This window comes from Porites lutea, chromosome 4 (assembly GCF_958299795.1).
Source record: "Porites lutea chromosome 4, jaPorLute2.1, whole genome shotgun sequence".
NCBI classification, from domain to species: domain Eukaryota; kingdom Metazoa; phylum Cnidaria; class Anthozoa; order Scleractinia; family Poritidae; genus Porites; species Porites lutea.
The window spans coordinates 37812450-37828873 of NC_133204.1; the positions used below are offsets into that span (position 1 = coordinate 37812450).

General features: G+C 41.1%; 2 protein-coding genes and 1 pseudogene across 2 annotated transcripts; 1 reads left to right on the forward strand and 2 right to left on the reverse strand.

The window, feature by feature from the left end:
• Positions 1–1027: 1027 nt before the first annotated feature.
• LOC140935604 (collagen alpha-1(XII) chain-like) lies at positions 1028–3354 on the forward strand. Its single transcript, XM_073385168.1, has 2 exons — positions 1028–1139; positions 2522–3354. Exons 1-2 carry the CDS (start codon positions 1034–1036, stop codon positions 3223–3225), a joined length of 810 nt encoding a protein of 269 aa, XP_073241269.1. The 5' UTR covers positions 1028–1033; the 3' UTR covers positions 3226–3354.
• Positions 3355–3934: 580 nt separating this feature from the next.
• Positions 3935–8147, reverse strand: LOC140935605 (matrilin-3-like). The gene is made up of 2 exons (XM_073385170.1): positions 7933–8147; positions 3935–6059 (listed from the first exon to the last, which is right to left on the reverse strand). Exons 1-2 carry the CDS (start codon positions 8033–8035, stop codon positions 5362–5364), a joined length of 801 nt encoding a protein of 266 aa, XP_073241271.1. The 5' UTR covers positions 8036–8147; the 3' UTR covers positions 3935–5361.
• A 1493-nt stretch (positions 8148–9640) lies between these two features.
• On the reverse strand, positions 9641–15098 carry LOC140935606 (N-acetylated-alpha-linked acidic dipeptidase 2-like; annotated as a pseudogene).
• Between the last annotated feature and the right edge of the window lie 1326 nt (positions 15099–16424).

Sequence of the window (16424 nt, forward strand, 5' to 3'; positions counted from 1 at the left end):
GAGTGATGAGGGTCAAATTTCTCCTTGTAATTTCTATGCCTTCTAAGAGTGGTCAAGAAAATTAAGGATGTTATCACACAAAATGAATTAAACTGATACTTAAAAAACTTCTTCCCACTTCTTCGATAGGAAATGTTCAAGGACGACAAAGAAGAATTGACATTTTTCGATAAGGCTGATTAAAGGAAGTGCGAGTACGAAAAGCAAATGTGAGTCGAATGACGCTTACAGTACAACTTCTGAACAGACTGGTACCTTAGCCCAGGCGAAAGTCTCAGTTATTGTTACGTCCCATATCTCGCGATCGCGAGAACCTGGAACAGGCTAGGCGCGCGTAGGCAAGCTTGAGGCGGGCGTGGAGCACGAGACACGCGCGAAAGGTGGATTTATGTTTTTTGCGCCTTCCCCGTCGCGCGTGTATGGTGCTCCTCACTCGCTTCGTGCTTGCCTTCGCTAGCTTCAGGCGTCAGCTTTGAAAACGCGAAAAATAACGCCTGTTAGGCAGGCTAGGTGCGTAGAGACAAGCGCTGCTGAAAAGAATAGCCACGTATTCCAGACATCACTGCACTGCAGTACACTAAAACTTATTCATCGTCCGGCCCAAGCCTACAAGTGGTACAAAGAGGAGGTCTTTGCGAGAGTGTTCTATGCATGACTTAAGTGATCGCTATGTCATTGCCACCGAGGGAATGGAAGTGCCTTGCTCCAATGCTCTTTCCAATACCCACCACAGTGGACGTTTCTTGTTGAAGAAACCAATATTGTCGGTTAGCTATTACGGTGGGTCTCTTTTCAATCTTTTGTATTACGTCATTTGGGGATCGGACCCGTCCACAAGACCACAAAAAAAAAGCCAAGTGCAAAATTTTTGATCTATTTTCCATTCAGTTTTTCGTTACTCGTCTATTATTCATGGATGTTATTTATTAATTGAACCACGCTGGGCTGTAATTTAAGTGGACAGATATCAAATGACCCAGCGTAGTAGCGCAGCGAAGAGACATCAGCAGCAACAAAGTTAAAAGTGAACACGATGGCGTTGAAACTGTTTACAATTTCCCTCGTCATTTTCGTAGTTTTGGCATCAGGGAAAGGATCATTTGGAGATGAGAATGTAAAAAACGTTGATTACTACGAGGGTAAGTACACTTACTGCTATCTTTTGAGGGAGGATAAGTGGAACGTGAAGAAGGTGGTGTTCAAATATGACCGCAAGGTCAACTTGAACAAAACATCTCTGCACCACAACAACAGAAGTTCCTGCTTATAAACAGCTGTAAATATTCAGGGCCCGGTTCCTCCGTTTCCTTGAAAGATAGTTAAGTTTAACCTAAGGCTGAGCCAGCTGGGAGCTTGCAAGATATTTTCGAGCCTTCACTCCGAGATCCAGTTGTGTAACTGTCAAAGCACGAAAATGACCCTGTTAATCAATGTGCAGCAAGGTAAATACAATCGAGGATTAAAATTCAAATACTGGATTGGCACTAATCGGCCTTTCCGCGACCGGAACCTAAAGTACCGGTATACTTAGTATAGTACAGGCCATGCTAGTTATTCATTTATTTGTCTTCGATGCCCAAGTCTTGTCGCTGACATGATTTTGACAGCAGATTACGAGCGAGAATTTAAAAGCAAAGCGTGATAGGCACAGAGGGATTTCCCGTCTGCCCTTACGTTGGGGCTTTATTCAAAACTCAGTTTTTCCCTCTTCGCTATCTCTACACTTGGAATTGGTTAACAGCGTCACATAGACATATATCTTCGAGAAACAACACTCTATAAACCCCTCTCTCCCCACCCCCCTCCCCCCTTCCCCCATTTATTATTCGTTTGCGTTTCGCTACGTTTTCGTCCGGCTTGTTGTGCAAAAAAGTGGATCGGAACGGAGTGAAGGTGGCCTATGAAGGCGGAAGGACGTTAGCCTCAGTATCAGGCGTTTCTAGGGAAAAAAAAGAGAGAAGCGAAAAGGGGAGACAGGAAAGAGGAGAAACTCTCCCTCTCCCCTTCCCCTCTTCTTCCCCTTCTCCTCTCCCCTCTCTGAAATCGCCTCGCCCATAACTGCCAAGTATGACCTGATACTCAGGATAGCAAGTAGTGTTCACAGGTTGCTCATTTTTTGACAAGACAGTCCCTGTAAATAGGGTTGCTCTTGGTGCACAGGCTGACCCACCCTCGCGCATCCCTTGCTGTACTGATATGAAAGGGCCAAGTGAATATCTTTAGCAACGAGCCCCAAGGCTACGTAGGACAAGCGTAAGTGGCTTAAATACAGGCTGTGCAGCCACTATCTCTAAAAACTAACAGACGACTGTATTGACACTAAATAATCGAGTCAAATACCATCAACTGGGACACACAACTCACTTTGACTGATGACTTTCGCCCACTGCCCATGAATGTTATCAACAGTCTTGTCTCACGCTAATGATATTTTTCGCATCTCAGACAATTTTTTTAAGATGTTTCTCCATTGTCTTTCGACAACTTTCGACTTTGTTTTCCTACCCCTTTACTCGAACAGGGTTTCAGAGGGTTCCTCCCGCCATGGAAACAGCAAGAAAGCTGTACAAGTACTTTCTCAGTGGCGACACAAGAAGAATTCACAAAAGGCAGGTTCTTCGAAACTTCTTTGATGCGATTATGGTGATTGATTCTTCGAGTTCCGTTAGCAGTGGAGAATTTGCCAAAGGATTAGCAGCTTTGCAACAACTCGTTGAAAAATCTCGCAACGACACAAACTACGCAGCAATCACCTACGCGAGCCACGCCCAAGTTCAGTTCAACTTCTCTTTAAGCGACGAAGCGACAGAAAAATTTAGCAGCATCAAGCGCTCTGGCGGAAAGACAAATACCCAGGAGGCCCTCAAACTTTGTCAAAAGATGTTCGCTGGAGATGAATATGGCGCTCGCAAGGGAAGTTTTAGGAGAATTCTTGTTGTGTCAGATGGCCAGTCCAATATTAAGCGTGCAGAAACTGTCCCTAGTGCTGTTCAGCTAAAGCTGCAGGGAGTTGATGTGTTTGTGATTGCTGTGGGCGAGTATTTGGACGGGATACAAGAAATGGTTCAAATGGCGAGCTCAACCGGCGCTCACATGTACCGAGTGATGAACATGAGAGGACTGGCAGAGATAGTCAAGCTTATTCCTGAAAGAGGACAAAGGCCTTGGATTGATGACATTTTCGGTGAGACAGAAGATAATTCGAATCCTCTGGGAAGACTTTAAGTTGCAAGTCACATATGACTTCACTAGTTCTTTACTGTATTTGTATGAATTAAAATTATTACAAATACATTTCATTGTTATAAACCAATTGATTCCAACTTTGAACTTCAATTAAGTACTGCCCTTTGATTCACCGTTCAACTGATTTTTAACTCGTAGATACCAGAAGGGTACCTCACGAGTTATTTCCAGTGGGTTGCGTAATCGGTTGAGTTATGCCAGGAGAGGACAAAGGGGACAGAGAAGGCATCCCCCATACACACGCTATTCCATAGGTCATTCGTCTCGAGTTATTTTTAGAATCGGGATAAAGTTACCTCGCACGCTGCGTGGATGTTTCGTGGAGGTTTCGAATGACTAAACGCCGTGCAAAACATGTCGGGCGAAAGGCAATAAAAGCGTAAAGAGATCGAGAGAATATCTGAATATTGAGGCGAAATGAGTCGGCGCTCACCCGGAAAAAGGGAATCGCTGGACTCTTTCACATCCCGTGAAATCAGTTAAACTCGAAGTTGTCGTAACCTCAGTGCTTTAATAAGATGAAAAATTTCGCCGGTCTATTGAAACCGGTCGTTTGTACAATAAAGCAAGTAGGACGCCACGTGTTATTTTTGTTGAATAATAAAAGACTAATAAAAAAATTAAATATCAAACCCGAAATTGCTCTCTTCAAACTGTAAATTATAAATAATCCGGATAGAATATTCAGTGTGTTAAGGATTTCCCTGCTGTACTGTTAGCTCTATACAAGAGAGGAAGGGCGATTCTTTTTTAATTTCCATTTCGCTGACACCGGTTTAGTAGAAATCTCTCTTTAGTCGTTTTCGTCGACAAAACGAATAGCAATATCGCTCTCCGCGTCTTTCACCATTTTTTTCAGCGTCAATTCGTGAACGACGCGTGGCTCCGAGCGTGGGACATCCATGCGGAAAACATTCGCGCTATGTGATTAGCTGTTATCTAATCCCCTTTGGGATCTGTGGTCTTAAAAATAACTCGAGACGAATTACCTATGGAATTGGGTGTGTATGGGGGATGCCTTCTCTGTCCCCTTTATCCTCTCTTGGTTGTGCAAATGAGTCACTCTCGTTTGTTTTACGATTGAACCCAGAAATGAATATTTAAGAATGTAGAGCAGTACTTAGTTTCTTCATGATTTTTATCAACTAAAATACAAAATACTTTATTGGTGGTCATTTTAATACTTCTGGAGAGTAATCAGTCTGAAGCGAAGTGAACTCGCAGACCATATTTTCCTTGTTATTGGTCATGCGTCCTGCAGGCCATGGGTGCACGGACGACCGACCTGCACCTATTCCAAACAAGGTTTGTTATTGGCTGGGAAAACAGTAGGGATGGTGACATAACAATGCCCCTATCCCATGAAAACAATGGGTAGTGCAGGTTATAGGGACCAATGAAATAATACGTTTCAATGAGTGCAGGTCAATCGCACGGACCGGGGAATCGAGAGGAGCGGCGCCTGTTCTGTAATTTCTGCACAATTCATTGAGATATCTTTATCTTCTTCCAAGCCCCACACAGCAATAGTATAAGAATTACAACGTACGGAAGTAATCTTTGACAGAGGAAAGCATTACTAGCAATATTTCAAAAAAAATTATTGCAACCTATTTTATACATACTTTGAATTTGACAATACACTCTAGATTACTTCTAGGTTTGTATTTTATATCAATATATACTTGTTCAAATAATTTCCTGTCTTGGGCCACTTCAACTAACGCTTAGAATACGTTGCCCGCAGGTCTCAAGAGTTAATCTATAGCATAAACTGTCCCAATATAGTTGTTGTTGTTATTGTCGTTTATTGTTTTCTTTCTTGAGCCGCAAGTGAATTCTAGAGTACAAATAGAAAAAGGCCAAAAAGACCCAAGGAAGACATGCTTATACAGGCGTCTTTCCCACTCTCTCTACATACGACACCTCTGTAGTTTTCAGCTCATGGGATCCTGGAATTCACCAGTGGACAAAGGCAGTTCAGTGCACCCTCTGACAGATACTCATGACCAAAGGCCAGAGTTTTCAGAGTGAGTTAATATATGGCGGAAGCTTGAAGTAAACAAACAATAATTGAAGTCAATCGGTTGATAAAGTTGACAATTGCTTGTCGATTCATTGTCTTCCCACAATGAACGCTTTTCTCAGCCTTCTCATTTCAGCTGCCCAATCACGTCTGTAACTAACAGGCGTAATCAGCTTTACGATCTCAATAAACCCTTGCATGTCACCAGCTCTATACAGATGCGCATCTAACGAGCTGGCCATATGAGCCAACTCGTCAATTCCATCCAAATAATCTCCTACTCCAACCACGAATATCTCAGCTCCGTAAAGTTTAAGCTCCATGGCATTCCGAAGCGTTTGATTCCGTTTTATGTTTGACTGTCCGTCGGTAACAACCAAAACGCGCTTAAAGCTTCCAACGCGACTGCCGAACCAGGGATTCCGAAAGACGTTTAAGCTCCTCTCCAGGGCCTCTTGCATGTTTGTTTTCCCTCCGGTTTTTTGGAGTTTGATCAGTTCTTGTGCGGCGTTTTCTGCGGAAGTAAAGCTAAAAATCAACTTTGCCTCACTGGCTACTGTCATAGCAGCGTGTTTAGTTTCCGGGACTTCTCTGTCGATCAGCATTTGAATAGCTTCAATACCTTTGCGAAACTCAGCGCGAGTAATCGAGCTGGAAGAATCGATGATGTAAATGACGTCATAGTCACCCTCTAGCTCTCTCTTTAGACGGGATGAGTCACTAGTGCTTGTAAAGTGCTTCTGGAATTTGTTGCTCGAGACTCTTGCTGGTGGAACTTGTTGAAGTTCTTTGACAAAGAAATAAAAATACGTATAGTGTGTTTGTATTACCTTCCTCTCGGTGGAGCCTATGAGAACAAAGGGGAGCTTGAAGTGGCTAATTAAAAAAAGGTCGTTTGCTCTTACAGTCGATTCTGCGAAATTAACACTTTTCCCTGCCCAGATTTGAGTGTCACGTCCGTTTCAAGAAAGTTTCACGTGCACTTTGGTCTACTAGTTCTCCAAGGTGGGGCATTTTCACTTGTTCAGCCTAACGTGAGAGATTTCGATTTTGGTCAATACGGTTTTGTTACAAGTAGCTCACAAATTCCCGGGGAATGAGAACGCTTATAAGTGCACAAGGTTTTCATCTAAGTGAAATATGCCAAATTTTTCATTAAATCTGCAGATAGCAATCTTACTGAACTATCCTACCTGCCCATCGCAAGTTATTTCTTTCACCAAATATCGTGACTCCAAACGTCAGCATTTTTTCTTCTTTTTTTTTTTAGAGGAAAAGCGAAAATCGCAATCCAGAATAAATTTGCATTATGCACTACAATAAAATTCAGGTTTCTTGGGAAATGTGTGTCGTATACTGCCAACTCTCACGCAATATGCGTGAGTCTTACGCCTGCAGACCAAAGACACCGATCTCACGCAAAAAACCATTTTCTCACACCTGACTCACAAATCCGGACGATTCTTTAACAAATGATTAATAAAAGAAATGTAATTCAGTTTCCCCAAAAATGTTCCAAAAAGACTCTTAATGTTTACTTTGTGTCCTAATTATATCACAACACGCTAAAATTGTCGCGTTTGAAATAGCTTCGGAACTGCTCAAAGGTCGTCGAAACAACTTCGAACATTTTCGGCGACGTTCGGAAGTCTTCGGAAAATCGTCGGAAATATTCGGAGGTTGCTTGGACGTTTCCGAAAATTCTGGTCATGGCAGAATGAAAATTCAGAAAATTTTGGCAGGTATCATGTGTGTGTGTGAGGCGATCATGTGGTGCTAAATTGCTATTAGAAGATAAGAGTCTATATCTTTTGAAATCGGTTAAAGGTCGCACATCTGCAGAACATGATAACACCAAGTCGTAATGAAACATTCTTTCTACATGTGAGTAATTACGTTTGAGAACCAACTAAATAAAATTACTTTTCAATTGATATAATATTTTAAGTGTAAAATTTAGCAAATATATGTAAGATTATGCTGTTCAGTTAAGCCAAGCGAGACCTACATTCTGGTCAGTATGTGTAAATTGCCAATACAAGGGTTATGTACAGTCAAAGGATTCAATCCAAGGAATTGTCTTTAGTTAGTAATATCTACATCTATATTTATTAGTGAGCAGAAACTATGTAATATAAGTAAATGGGAGGAAAAGTAGACTGCGAAGAGTTTTGGCTGATCATGATTTCCTTATGTAAGTCGAACTTTGTAGCTCCTATTTTAGAGGGAATAGTTAACAAAGACAGGGGTTAATGATGTGCCTATCTTTTTAGTGAACCGTCTAAAATAACTTCTCGAACATTTCTTCATCAATAATCGTTTAAGCCCCGCATTTCCCCTTGTTAACAACCGACGAATTATATTTTAGGAAGTTTTAACTTGTGTGCTTTTGCTTACGAATAAAAGCATAAACCACAAATGAACCATGCGTTGTTATCTGCCTTGCTTAAAGCCTCTTCGACTATGTCGCTAATCTTCCCTTTGGCCTTGAAATTTAAGAAAATTAGATAGCATCCTAAGTAACATAGACAAGCTCATTGCTGATTGATTCATTGCCTGACTGAACGTCGATTTGGTTATGTAGCAAATCAAACATAAAAAGAAACATGAAGCATTCATTCAAATAAAACAAACAAACTACAAGAAATGACATAACTTACTTTCATACTCTTCAAGCAGCCTTTGATTATTCGCGAAGTCGCAGGAGACCTCACAAATAAGCAAATAGGTCAGAATTATAAAGAAATCATGATGATTGCACATTATGTTATTTCTTGGTGCTTTTGGCGGCGAATGCACCCTTACTCGCTGGCCAAATTGACAACGAATTTCTGTGAGCAGCAAATAGACAGTTAACGATGAAAATATTTCTGTCACCTCGAAATGATTAGGACATTATTTTAATATCGGCCCTGACACCTTTCGCGCAAAAATGGGGTCGTGTTTAGTTTCAAAAGCATCATCTGTTCTACAGTTGATTTTCTTGAACTTTTCTGACATTGTTTCCCACCAACGCTTTCAACTCGGCAAATCCTATTATTTATTGTTGAAGATTTGTTCCCTTTCTTTCCTTTGACTTTTCAATAGTGAGTGCCTTCAATCCAGCGACCCACAAGAAAAAAAATCATATCTTCTTCACAATCGATCCATAAAATTTAGTTCTTATCTGTCTACATTTTTGTTGATGGTCAATAAAAGAGGTTTTTTTTTTTTTTTTTTTTTTCATATTTTAGAAAATTTAACCCCAGATGTTGGAGTAATCCTCGATATTGTTTTCCCTTGTGGAGAAAGTAAATTACCAATTCAAATTAAAGTATATTGAGAGTAAAATATGTAAGCTACAAACCCAACTCAATGAGGGAAATCAAATAGGCAGGCGGGAAATTTAGATGGGCTGTACTCCGCCTAAATAATGGATTGAGTAGTACCTTCTATAAAAATCCGCATATGGAAATCACATATCTAGCTAGTAACTTTAAAAAGTGTTTTTGCATTAATTAATAAAAGTTGATAAGAAAAAATAAGCATGTAATTTTGCACGTGTCTTTCACTTAACAATTACAATTTTCGCCTTCCAGTAACATAACATAACAACTTTATTTAAGTGTCGATGTCTTTAAAGCTAATTGGGGACACATTGCAATGTTACTAAATGTTACTAATGAATAAATGTTAGTAAAGAAGAAAGCTATGATTATTTTGTTCGTTGAGATCAGTGAGTTCCTAACAGGGGATTAGGTGGGGCCAAAGAAAAGTTAGAGAGAGTGAGAATGATCACTTACAGTAGACTGCAAGATGTTGTTTCAGTCTGTCGAGTTGAGGCCTTGCAGGACTCGAGAGAGCTTACAAGCCTAGCCTCGCCCGCGCGATAATCCTGACGTACTGCCACGCCAAATGGGATTTTCAAGAGAGGAAGCTTCATTGCAAAAATGGATGGTGTCAAATCAAATTAGTGCTGCTTAGCGTGACTCGAGTAGTGTTAGCAAAGGCCAACGTAAAAGGCACAAGTTTGTCGCATGCATGCGATGTCAGCTTACGAAAAACCGGAAATCCGAATCTTGTGGCCAGTGTATGGACGTTAGTAAAACGAGGAACGGGGAACGGAGAACAAACACCGGAAACTGGAAGATGAAAAGTGGGAACAAATCCTAACTTAAACCCTAACCCTATATCCTTCATGAAAAAACTGTTTTTTGTTTATTTGTTTTAATTTGTTTGTTTGTTTGTTTTTCAAAATTTTCGTTACTCTCGTCTCCGAAGCTCTTTCCCCTTTCTCGAATTAGTAATATTCCGTTGTCTCTCTCTCTCTCTCTCTCTCTCTCTCTCTCTCTCTCTCTCTCTCTCTCTCTCTCTCTCTCTCTCTCTCTCTTTTTTTAATTTCATTAAAAAGATTAAGGGACAATACACTGTTTCGCATCCTAACCAACTCATAACCGACTTATTTTAATAGAAAATTAAAAATGTATATTATGAAAAGGAAACCATCTGCTAGTTTTTGCTAGTCCGTTTAGTTTCCTTTTGTGCACGGTAACCTTAATCCCCTGTTATCCAGCATCTTACAATATCACTGGCTAATCAAGAATAAAGACCATAAGAATAATATATATGATGATCACGGTAAAAAGAATATGCAAGTTAATACAGTCAACCCTTTCTTAACGACATCTCTATAAGTGGACATCTCCCTAAAGCGGACACCTGAAGATCGTCGACCCTGCCTTTCTTACAGTTCTTTTCTTTGACTCTCTATAACGCGGACACCTGTCATGTCTGCAAAGGTCCCAAATATGTTCGTATCAGAGAGAGTTGGCTATATCAGGGCCTTAGGGGTTCCAGCACTCGAGTTGCCCTTTGTACGCAGTAAATTGCTATTGATAATTGTTTTCTTACTAAATCCCAATCTCCTGACATATCAGCCATATGTAACGCCTCAGTGACTCCCGGAAATGTTGCCTTCCCAAATTGAAGGTTGTGGAAGCCAAAGTTGAATGCCACGTGACGGCTCTGACGACTTCCCGGCAGCCCGTAAGGGTAGATAAACGCCATTTCTACCTTCACTGTTTGATCGTTGATCATGCGCAACTTTGAAGGGCTTTTTAGTATTGCTGGATCTGACTTAATGGACTCGAACATTCTGCTGGCTTTTAAAAATTTAGCTATAGCGTCATGAAGGTCGGTTAAAGGTATGCCATTGGCTGAAAACTTTGGAGATGACGCCAGGATGTGAAAGGAATTGTTCAGGGCGAGTGCGTAGTTCCAAATATCGAATGGTAGAAGTGGCTGATCTGCAATGTCCAGAATTATACCACCGCTAAACTGTGTCATGGCTTTGTGCACTTCAAATTTCTGGTCGATGAACTGTTTTACCCAGTAAAATGTATCTTGTTGGGTGTGATAAACAGGGTACAAAGAAGACGTTTTATCGTACCCAAACCAGTAACCAAAGTCTCCACAGGGTACCCCTAAGTACTGATAAAATGACACGTAATCACTTGAAGAGAACAGATTTAATATCATTGGCTCGTTTTTGTTAGTATCGGAAGGAGTCCTTCGCAGCCAGATGTCGTACATTGTGTCACTTCCCTCCGTATTATTTGGATCCTTAACTTCTTTCGCCCATTTGTGCGTTATTTGCTTAAAAAGAGGACTCGCCCTAGCTCTCAGCACGTAATTGCCGCACACCGCGATGTCTAAGTTGATGTATGCCACAGCGCGCTCGGTTAAAATGTTCGCGTTTTCTTCCACCCATTCATGTGACCCGATCAAGTTGAACTCCTCTCCACCCCAGCTGCAGATCTTAATCGTTCTTCGTGGTCTCCATCCCTTCCTCAAGAGCATGCCAAGAACACGGGCAATTTCGTTCGTTACTGTTGTTCCACTTAGCGCATCGACTGCACCGAAGGACCACGAGTCCCGATGGTTGCCGATGATTACGTATCGATCAGGCTCGTCTTGCCCATAAATGGTACCGATAACGTTGTAAATGGGCTTTTCCTCAAGCTTGTTATTGATTTCTAGTTTAACCTTGGCACTGCTGTTCTTAAATCCTGGACCAGTGTGGTATGTGATGTTCAATCCACCTTGCCATTTCTTAGGAGCTTCTGGCCCTGGCGATTTGTAACAAAAAACTCTAAGAACGACATAAAGGGTGGTAAACAGAACGAGTCTTTCATTTCATGTCATTTCCACCATCGGGTATGGAGAGCTTACTCGCAGACTATACTGAAGAAAGTAATACTACGGAGCCTTCCTTACAGACGTTTTTGGCGCTTTGTCACGCGTTCCTTCCTCACAACGAGTGCCCAAGCCTTAAGAACGTCTGCGTGGGAGGCTAAATACCACGAGGAACGATGATTTGATAACAAAAAAGAAACTAAAGGTAAAATAACAGTGATAGCGTAATATACCTCCTAGACGTTGCAGGAGTTCCATGGCAGCCTCGTAAGATATCGGCTGTGCAGGAATCTTAGGCAGCATACTTTCATTCGCGCGCCTAGGTACATTCCTTTAGTGGATGGTAGGACGGGGGTCAAGGGATCTCCAACATAGGTGGAAAATAATATAGATCCTTCTTGTATCCCGCTGGGAGGTAGCCACCACCCCTTGGGGTAGACTTGACTAGCTTCGTATCCCTGCTGAGCCGAGAAACTCGGGTCTGCGTAAACCAGCGCCCCAACTGCTCCGTGTTTTTCAGCATTAGCAACCTGGAATCAATGATGTGTAAAGATCTGGATAACCCTTGATCCTTGCCTCATCTGCTATGTAAAACTACTGTTGTGCTACTAGGCTGATTTACCAACAGAACGGGAACTTCATTTGACGATGGGAAAGCGCGCGGAAAGGACTAAACTCGACTTCCGGTGCCCAATTTGCCGCTCAGCAATTGGTCAAGCCAGCTGTTTGATTTGCGCGCGCCGTCGTCGACTGACGTTCCCGTTCTGTTGCTAAATCAGCCTACTGTTTAACTGACAAGTACTTTATAAGTGCGAAGTTGTACCCCACATCAACGATTTGAGTCACTGTGTCTGGGAAGAAACGTATAAACAATTTTTTTCTCTTTCTCTCTCTTTTTCCTTCCATTCACTTGAAATCTACTTCTTAATGTTGCCAGTAATCAAAATACCCGCGCCAGTACCCTTTTTCGTTTAGTGTACTGGAATCATCGCAGTAGTTACCAGAGGGTACTTACGTTTCGTGATCTTAAAATAACAATTTTTCCTTCCACACTGATGTTCATTTTACAAAGCTCTTTAAAGTCTTCATCTCGGCCATAGTTAGCATAAATCAGATCAGCTTCCACTGTGCCATTGTGAGCATATGCCAAATAAGGATAATGATCAAATGTCTCAGAACTGTTTGGTGCTGGCAAAATCTGTAAATTACGGAATAATTGTTAAACTCAAGTTATCTGTGTATCGGAAATCAACATAACTTCTATCCTGCGAAAAAAGACATATTTACTTTCACGTATTTTACGTGTTTCCGACGACTGTAACTTCCTTCTGCCAAAAAGAGAGATGGAAGTGGAGAGACGTGATGTACATAACTTCTTAGTTGAAATATTATTACAGATAGTTTAAATCCAATTTGACCACTTGTTCAAGCACTTAACAATTTTATCTTTTTGTGTGTGGCTATAACTTTCAAAAGCGTACCCCTTACGTCGCAAGGCGTATGAATAAGTTCGTTAACTAAAACAGCGCTTTAAGTTCGCAATGAGCGACTATAAACGCTCTGTCACTTCCTTATCATTTTTAAAAGATGCCTCGACCAAACAAAGGGCGGAAACTGAGGCAAGCGCTGATCTCCTAGGTACAGTGCACGGGTTTCGAATAGACTCGTTCACAAATTATTCCAGCCTGTCAGTGAACTCGTCCACATTTGAATTGCTCTCCTCTGATTGCCCACTTTTAAGTGAGAAGAATGATGAAATTTCGCAAATGAAGCTAGCGCTACAATATCGCTCTAATCAGCATAACCCCTAAAGTAGGTGATTCTCCTTCCTTTCGAGCACACATATATTTTCATATGACGACTTCAGAGCTACTTCTCGTAGATGTAGCTCTGCCAGTGAGCGACATTCAAGACGATGTCCGGAATACTAGAAATAGCCATGAAACTTGGAGCGCAAGTTCCAGGCGGATGTATAGGGAACAGGGCCAGGGGGCGAGGGGCTGGAAGAGCCACAGGTCCCTCACTGGTTCCTGCTTATTGTCTACTAAATGCGGGTTCTTTTTCGCTTAATACGAAGAAGGATTTTCGGTTTTACCTTAATTTTTCCTACTGTCTCATAGATGACTGAACCATTTTCCACTAAGGACACCCTGTTTGGTTTTTCTGGCTGCGGAAAAGATAGCAGAACTTTGTATTCAGGTTTCTCGACTTTGTCAAATCCAAACGTATTCCAGCTTGTGACGAGTTTATTTGCAAGAACTTGCTGTCTTTCGGAGCCAGCAATGTGAGGGCGACTGGAGAACTCCCTATGAAAAACAAAGTCTTGACATGAATATCAATATATGTATCAAGTGAACATTTAAAACTTGAAGCTACGATCATGACGATCTTGGAGAGAATAAAATGGAACATCTAACCCCCATCCCCCCGAGGGCCCATCCCCCTGAGGGGAAGGGGGGGTTTAAATTTGCCATCTGTTTTGTCAAAGATTGTAGTGCTCATCGTTGCGTTCTGAGGCAACAAAACGTAAATACCGTAACTACCATTATGCCGTAATCATGTTACAAATACAGGGCACAGAGCATCGTGAGCCTGATACAATGCATCCTCCCCAAGATACCCCCGCAGCGCGTAAGACCAGGGAGGGACACCTAGTGACGAGTCACCTGAGTAGCCATGGCTTGTAAATAAGGAAACAGCGCCTCTGTGTCGCTTCCATCGCACCTCGTTGAACGACAAGATGCCTAAGATTTCTCTCGACATATAAAATCACAATGGTGGTCTTAAGTATTCTTCTACGCCAAACAAAATAATCCTCACATTAATATCACAATACAAGAGACATGAAAAATAATAATACAATGTTTCTTTACAAACCCCTGTGAAGCCTTCCCGAATCAAGGCTCATATAGAAGCACCATTTACGTTAGAACAACTATGATATAAATGGAAAATGCAAACTAGAATTGCCAACACGTCTCCTAAAAACAGAAATGAGGAGGTTATAAAGGCATAAAATTAAGAGCTGTGTAGTCGATGTGTTCATGAATCTTATGAATTGGGAAAAACACCCTAGCCGGCTAGTAACCTCCTAGTCTACGAAGTATTATTAATAGTTCCCCTTATAAATATTAATTCCTACAAATCAAATTGCTTAACCGTCCAGCTTACAGTAATTGCATTGGCCTATACCTCATTAGACTCTCCAACTCTGCAGCACTGATCGACTCTTTAAACATATTGTGAAAACTTTCGAAAGCAGGTGGTGCATCAGATATCGCCGTCTCTTTGTTGGGTGACGTACTTTCCGGTCGTTTGGCAAGGTATCCTACTAGAAAACCAAATCCAAACACCACCAAGACGCTGGCAATGCAAGCCAAGGCTAACCAGACCTTTCTCCTACTTTTTGGTTGAATTGGCGTTATGCCTCCCAGCGATCCGCTGGTTTCCTCTGCCATGAATTCGTATTTTTTCGCTGCGCTCTTCAAGTGTACGTTATCAACAGCCATATTCCTTTCTTACAGCAAGCAGAATTGACTAAATCATCGAACTGGATGTTCTCGTGTTCCCAACAACACTAAAGTAAACTCCTACTGATCGGCAACAGAAAGATTAACCCGAGAGTCAGTCACCCCTGCAAGCAGCTGTATTGTTTTCGTGTCAAGAAAAAAGCTAATTCCAGTTGAAAAAACATTATTGTAAAGTGTAAGCTCATTCAAAATAAAACAAGCTACTTATCAACAATTGTCCTTTTCGGCCTAAAAAGGTTCAAGCGAAAAAAGATCTTCATATATGTAACGTTCATACATTTCAAGTTCCATGAAGAGCCAAAACCATAACATGTACACGTCTCCCGGCCTAAATTGATAATTTGCAATTCAAGTGTTTCCTTTATTTCAAATCACAATGTCACCTTTTAACAACCTAGCACACCTAAGTAGCCACATCAATAAATTCTGATTGAACCGTTTTGTGGTGGTCGCCTCTAGACACCAGGAATCCAATTAAACAAAGACCTTGTTTTAATTATTATTTCCACAATTACCATAATTATTGAATTTTGAGTCAGTCAAGCACGTTAAGTTCGAAAAGAACATTAAAAACAGTTAGCCGTATTTTGGCAGATAGACAAAGAAAACAACCCAGGACGACCCATTTGTTTTTCTCACCTAAGACAAAACATGTCAAGCGTTAAAGTTTATCCGACAATCCGGCTCTTCCCTGAGATAGGATTGCATTCAGATCCTTTGCTGGGTATTCTGCTTAAGGTCAAAACGGTGATCATGAAATTTTTGAAAGTTGTTAATGGTTTATAAGCAATATTTAATCATTTTTTGTTGTTTTAAACATTTGCAGGTCCTTCTCAAAACAAAATTGAAGTTTGCAAACGATGCTTTTTAGTCTAACTTCATATTCCGTTGCTATTCTGTTGAACGTAACAATGCTTGACAAAGTAGTATATTATTCTATTCGAGGCGGGCGCCTCAAACGAAAACAAGAAAAGTAATAATAGCAAAAGAATTAGTCCTAGAACTCTTAGACGCACTCCAAAGTTAATTTGTTCTTTGCATCGAATTGTTGAAATAAAAGAATAATCTTAAGCTAAGGTAAATAAACTAACATGCAACAGTTGAAAGCGGGTACCTGTCACCTTTTCGATGCAGTGGCTCTAAACTGACATACAAACTACTGCCGGTAATCCGGAAACCTTGAATTCAATCTTATGTAATCCGCGGCTTGGCAGTGCAAAGTATTGTGTTATCATTACCAACGATTAACCATGATCTTAAGGCTGACCCGACAGCTGAGCAATCACGTATTTCTCGCCAACAGAATATAGACAGGGGCACCCAACGTCAATTTGCGGAAAATATCTGTTCGGAAGACGATTTGAGATCTAGAATTTTTCGGAACATTTGTCGTAAAATTTCTTGCCTGCCTGCCTCTCCTAGGATTTTCGAACATCTAAAATATAGTA

Coding starts and splice junctions, on each gene's coding strand:
- LOC140935604 (XM_073385168.1), top strand. CDS start 1,034: ATGGCGTTGAAACTGTTTACAATTTCCCTCGTCATTTTCGTAGTTTTG. Junction 1,140..2,521: donor AAACGTTGATTACTACGAGG/GTAAGTACACTT, acceptor TTACTCGAACAG/GGTTTCAGAGGGTTCCTCCC.
- LOC140935605 (XM_073385170.1), bottom strand. CDS start 8,035: ATGTGCAATCATCATGATTTCTTTATAATTCTGACCTATTTGCTTATT. Junction 6,060..7,932: donor GCTGCTTGAAGAGTATGAAA/GTAAGTTATGTC, acceptor TCTTTGTCAAAG/AACTTCAACAAGTTCCACCA.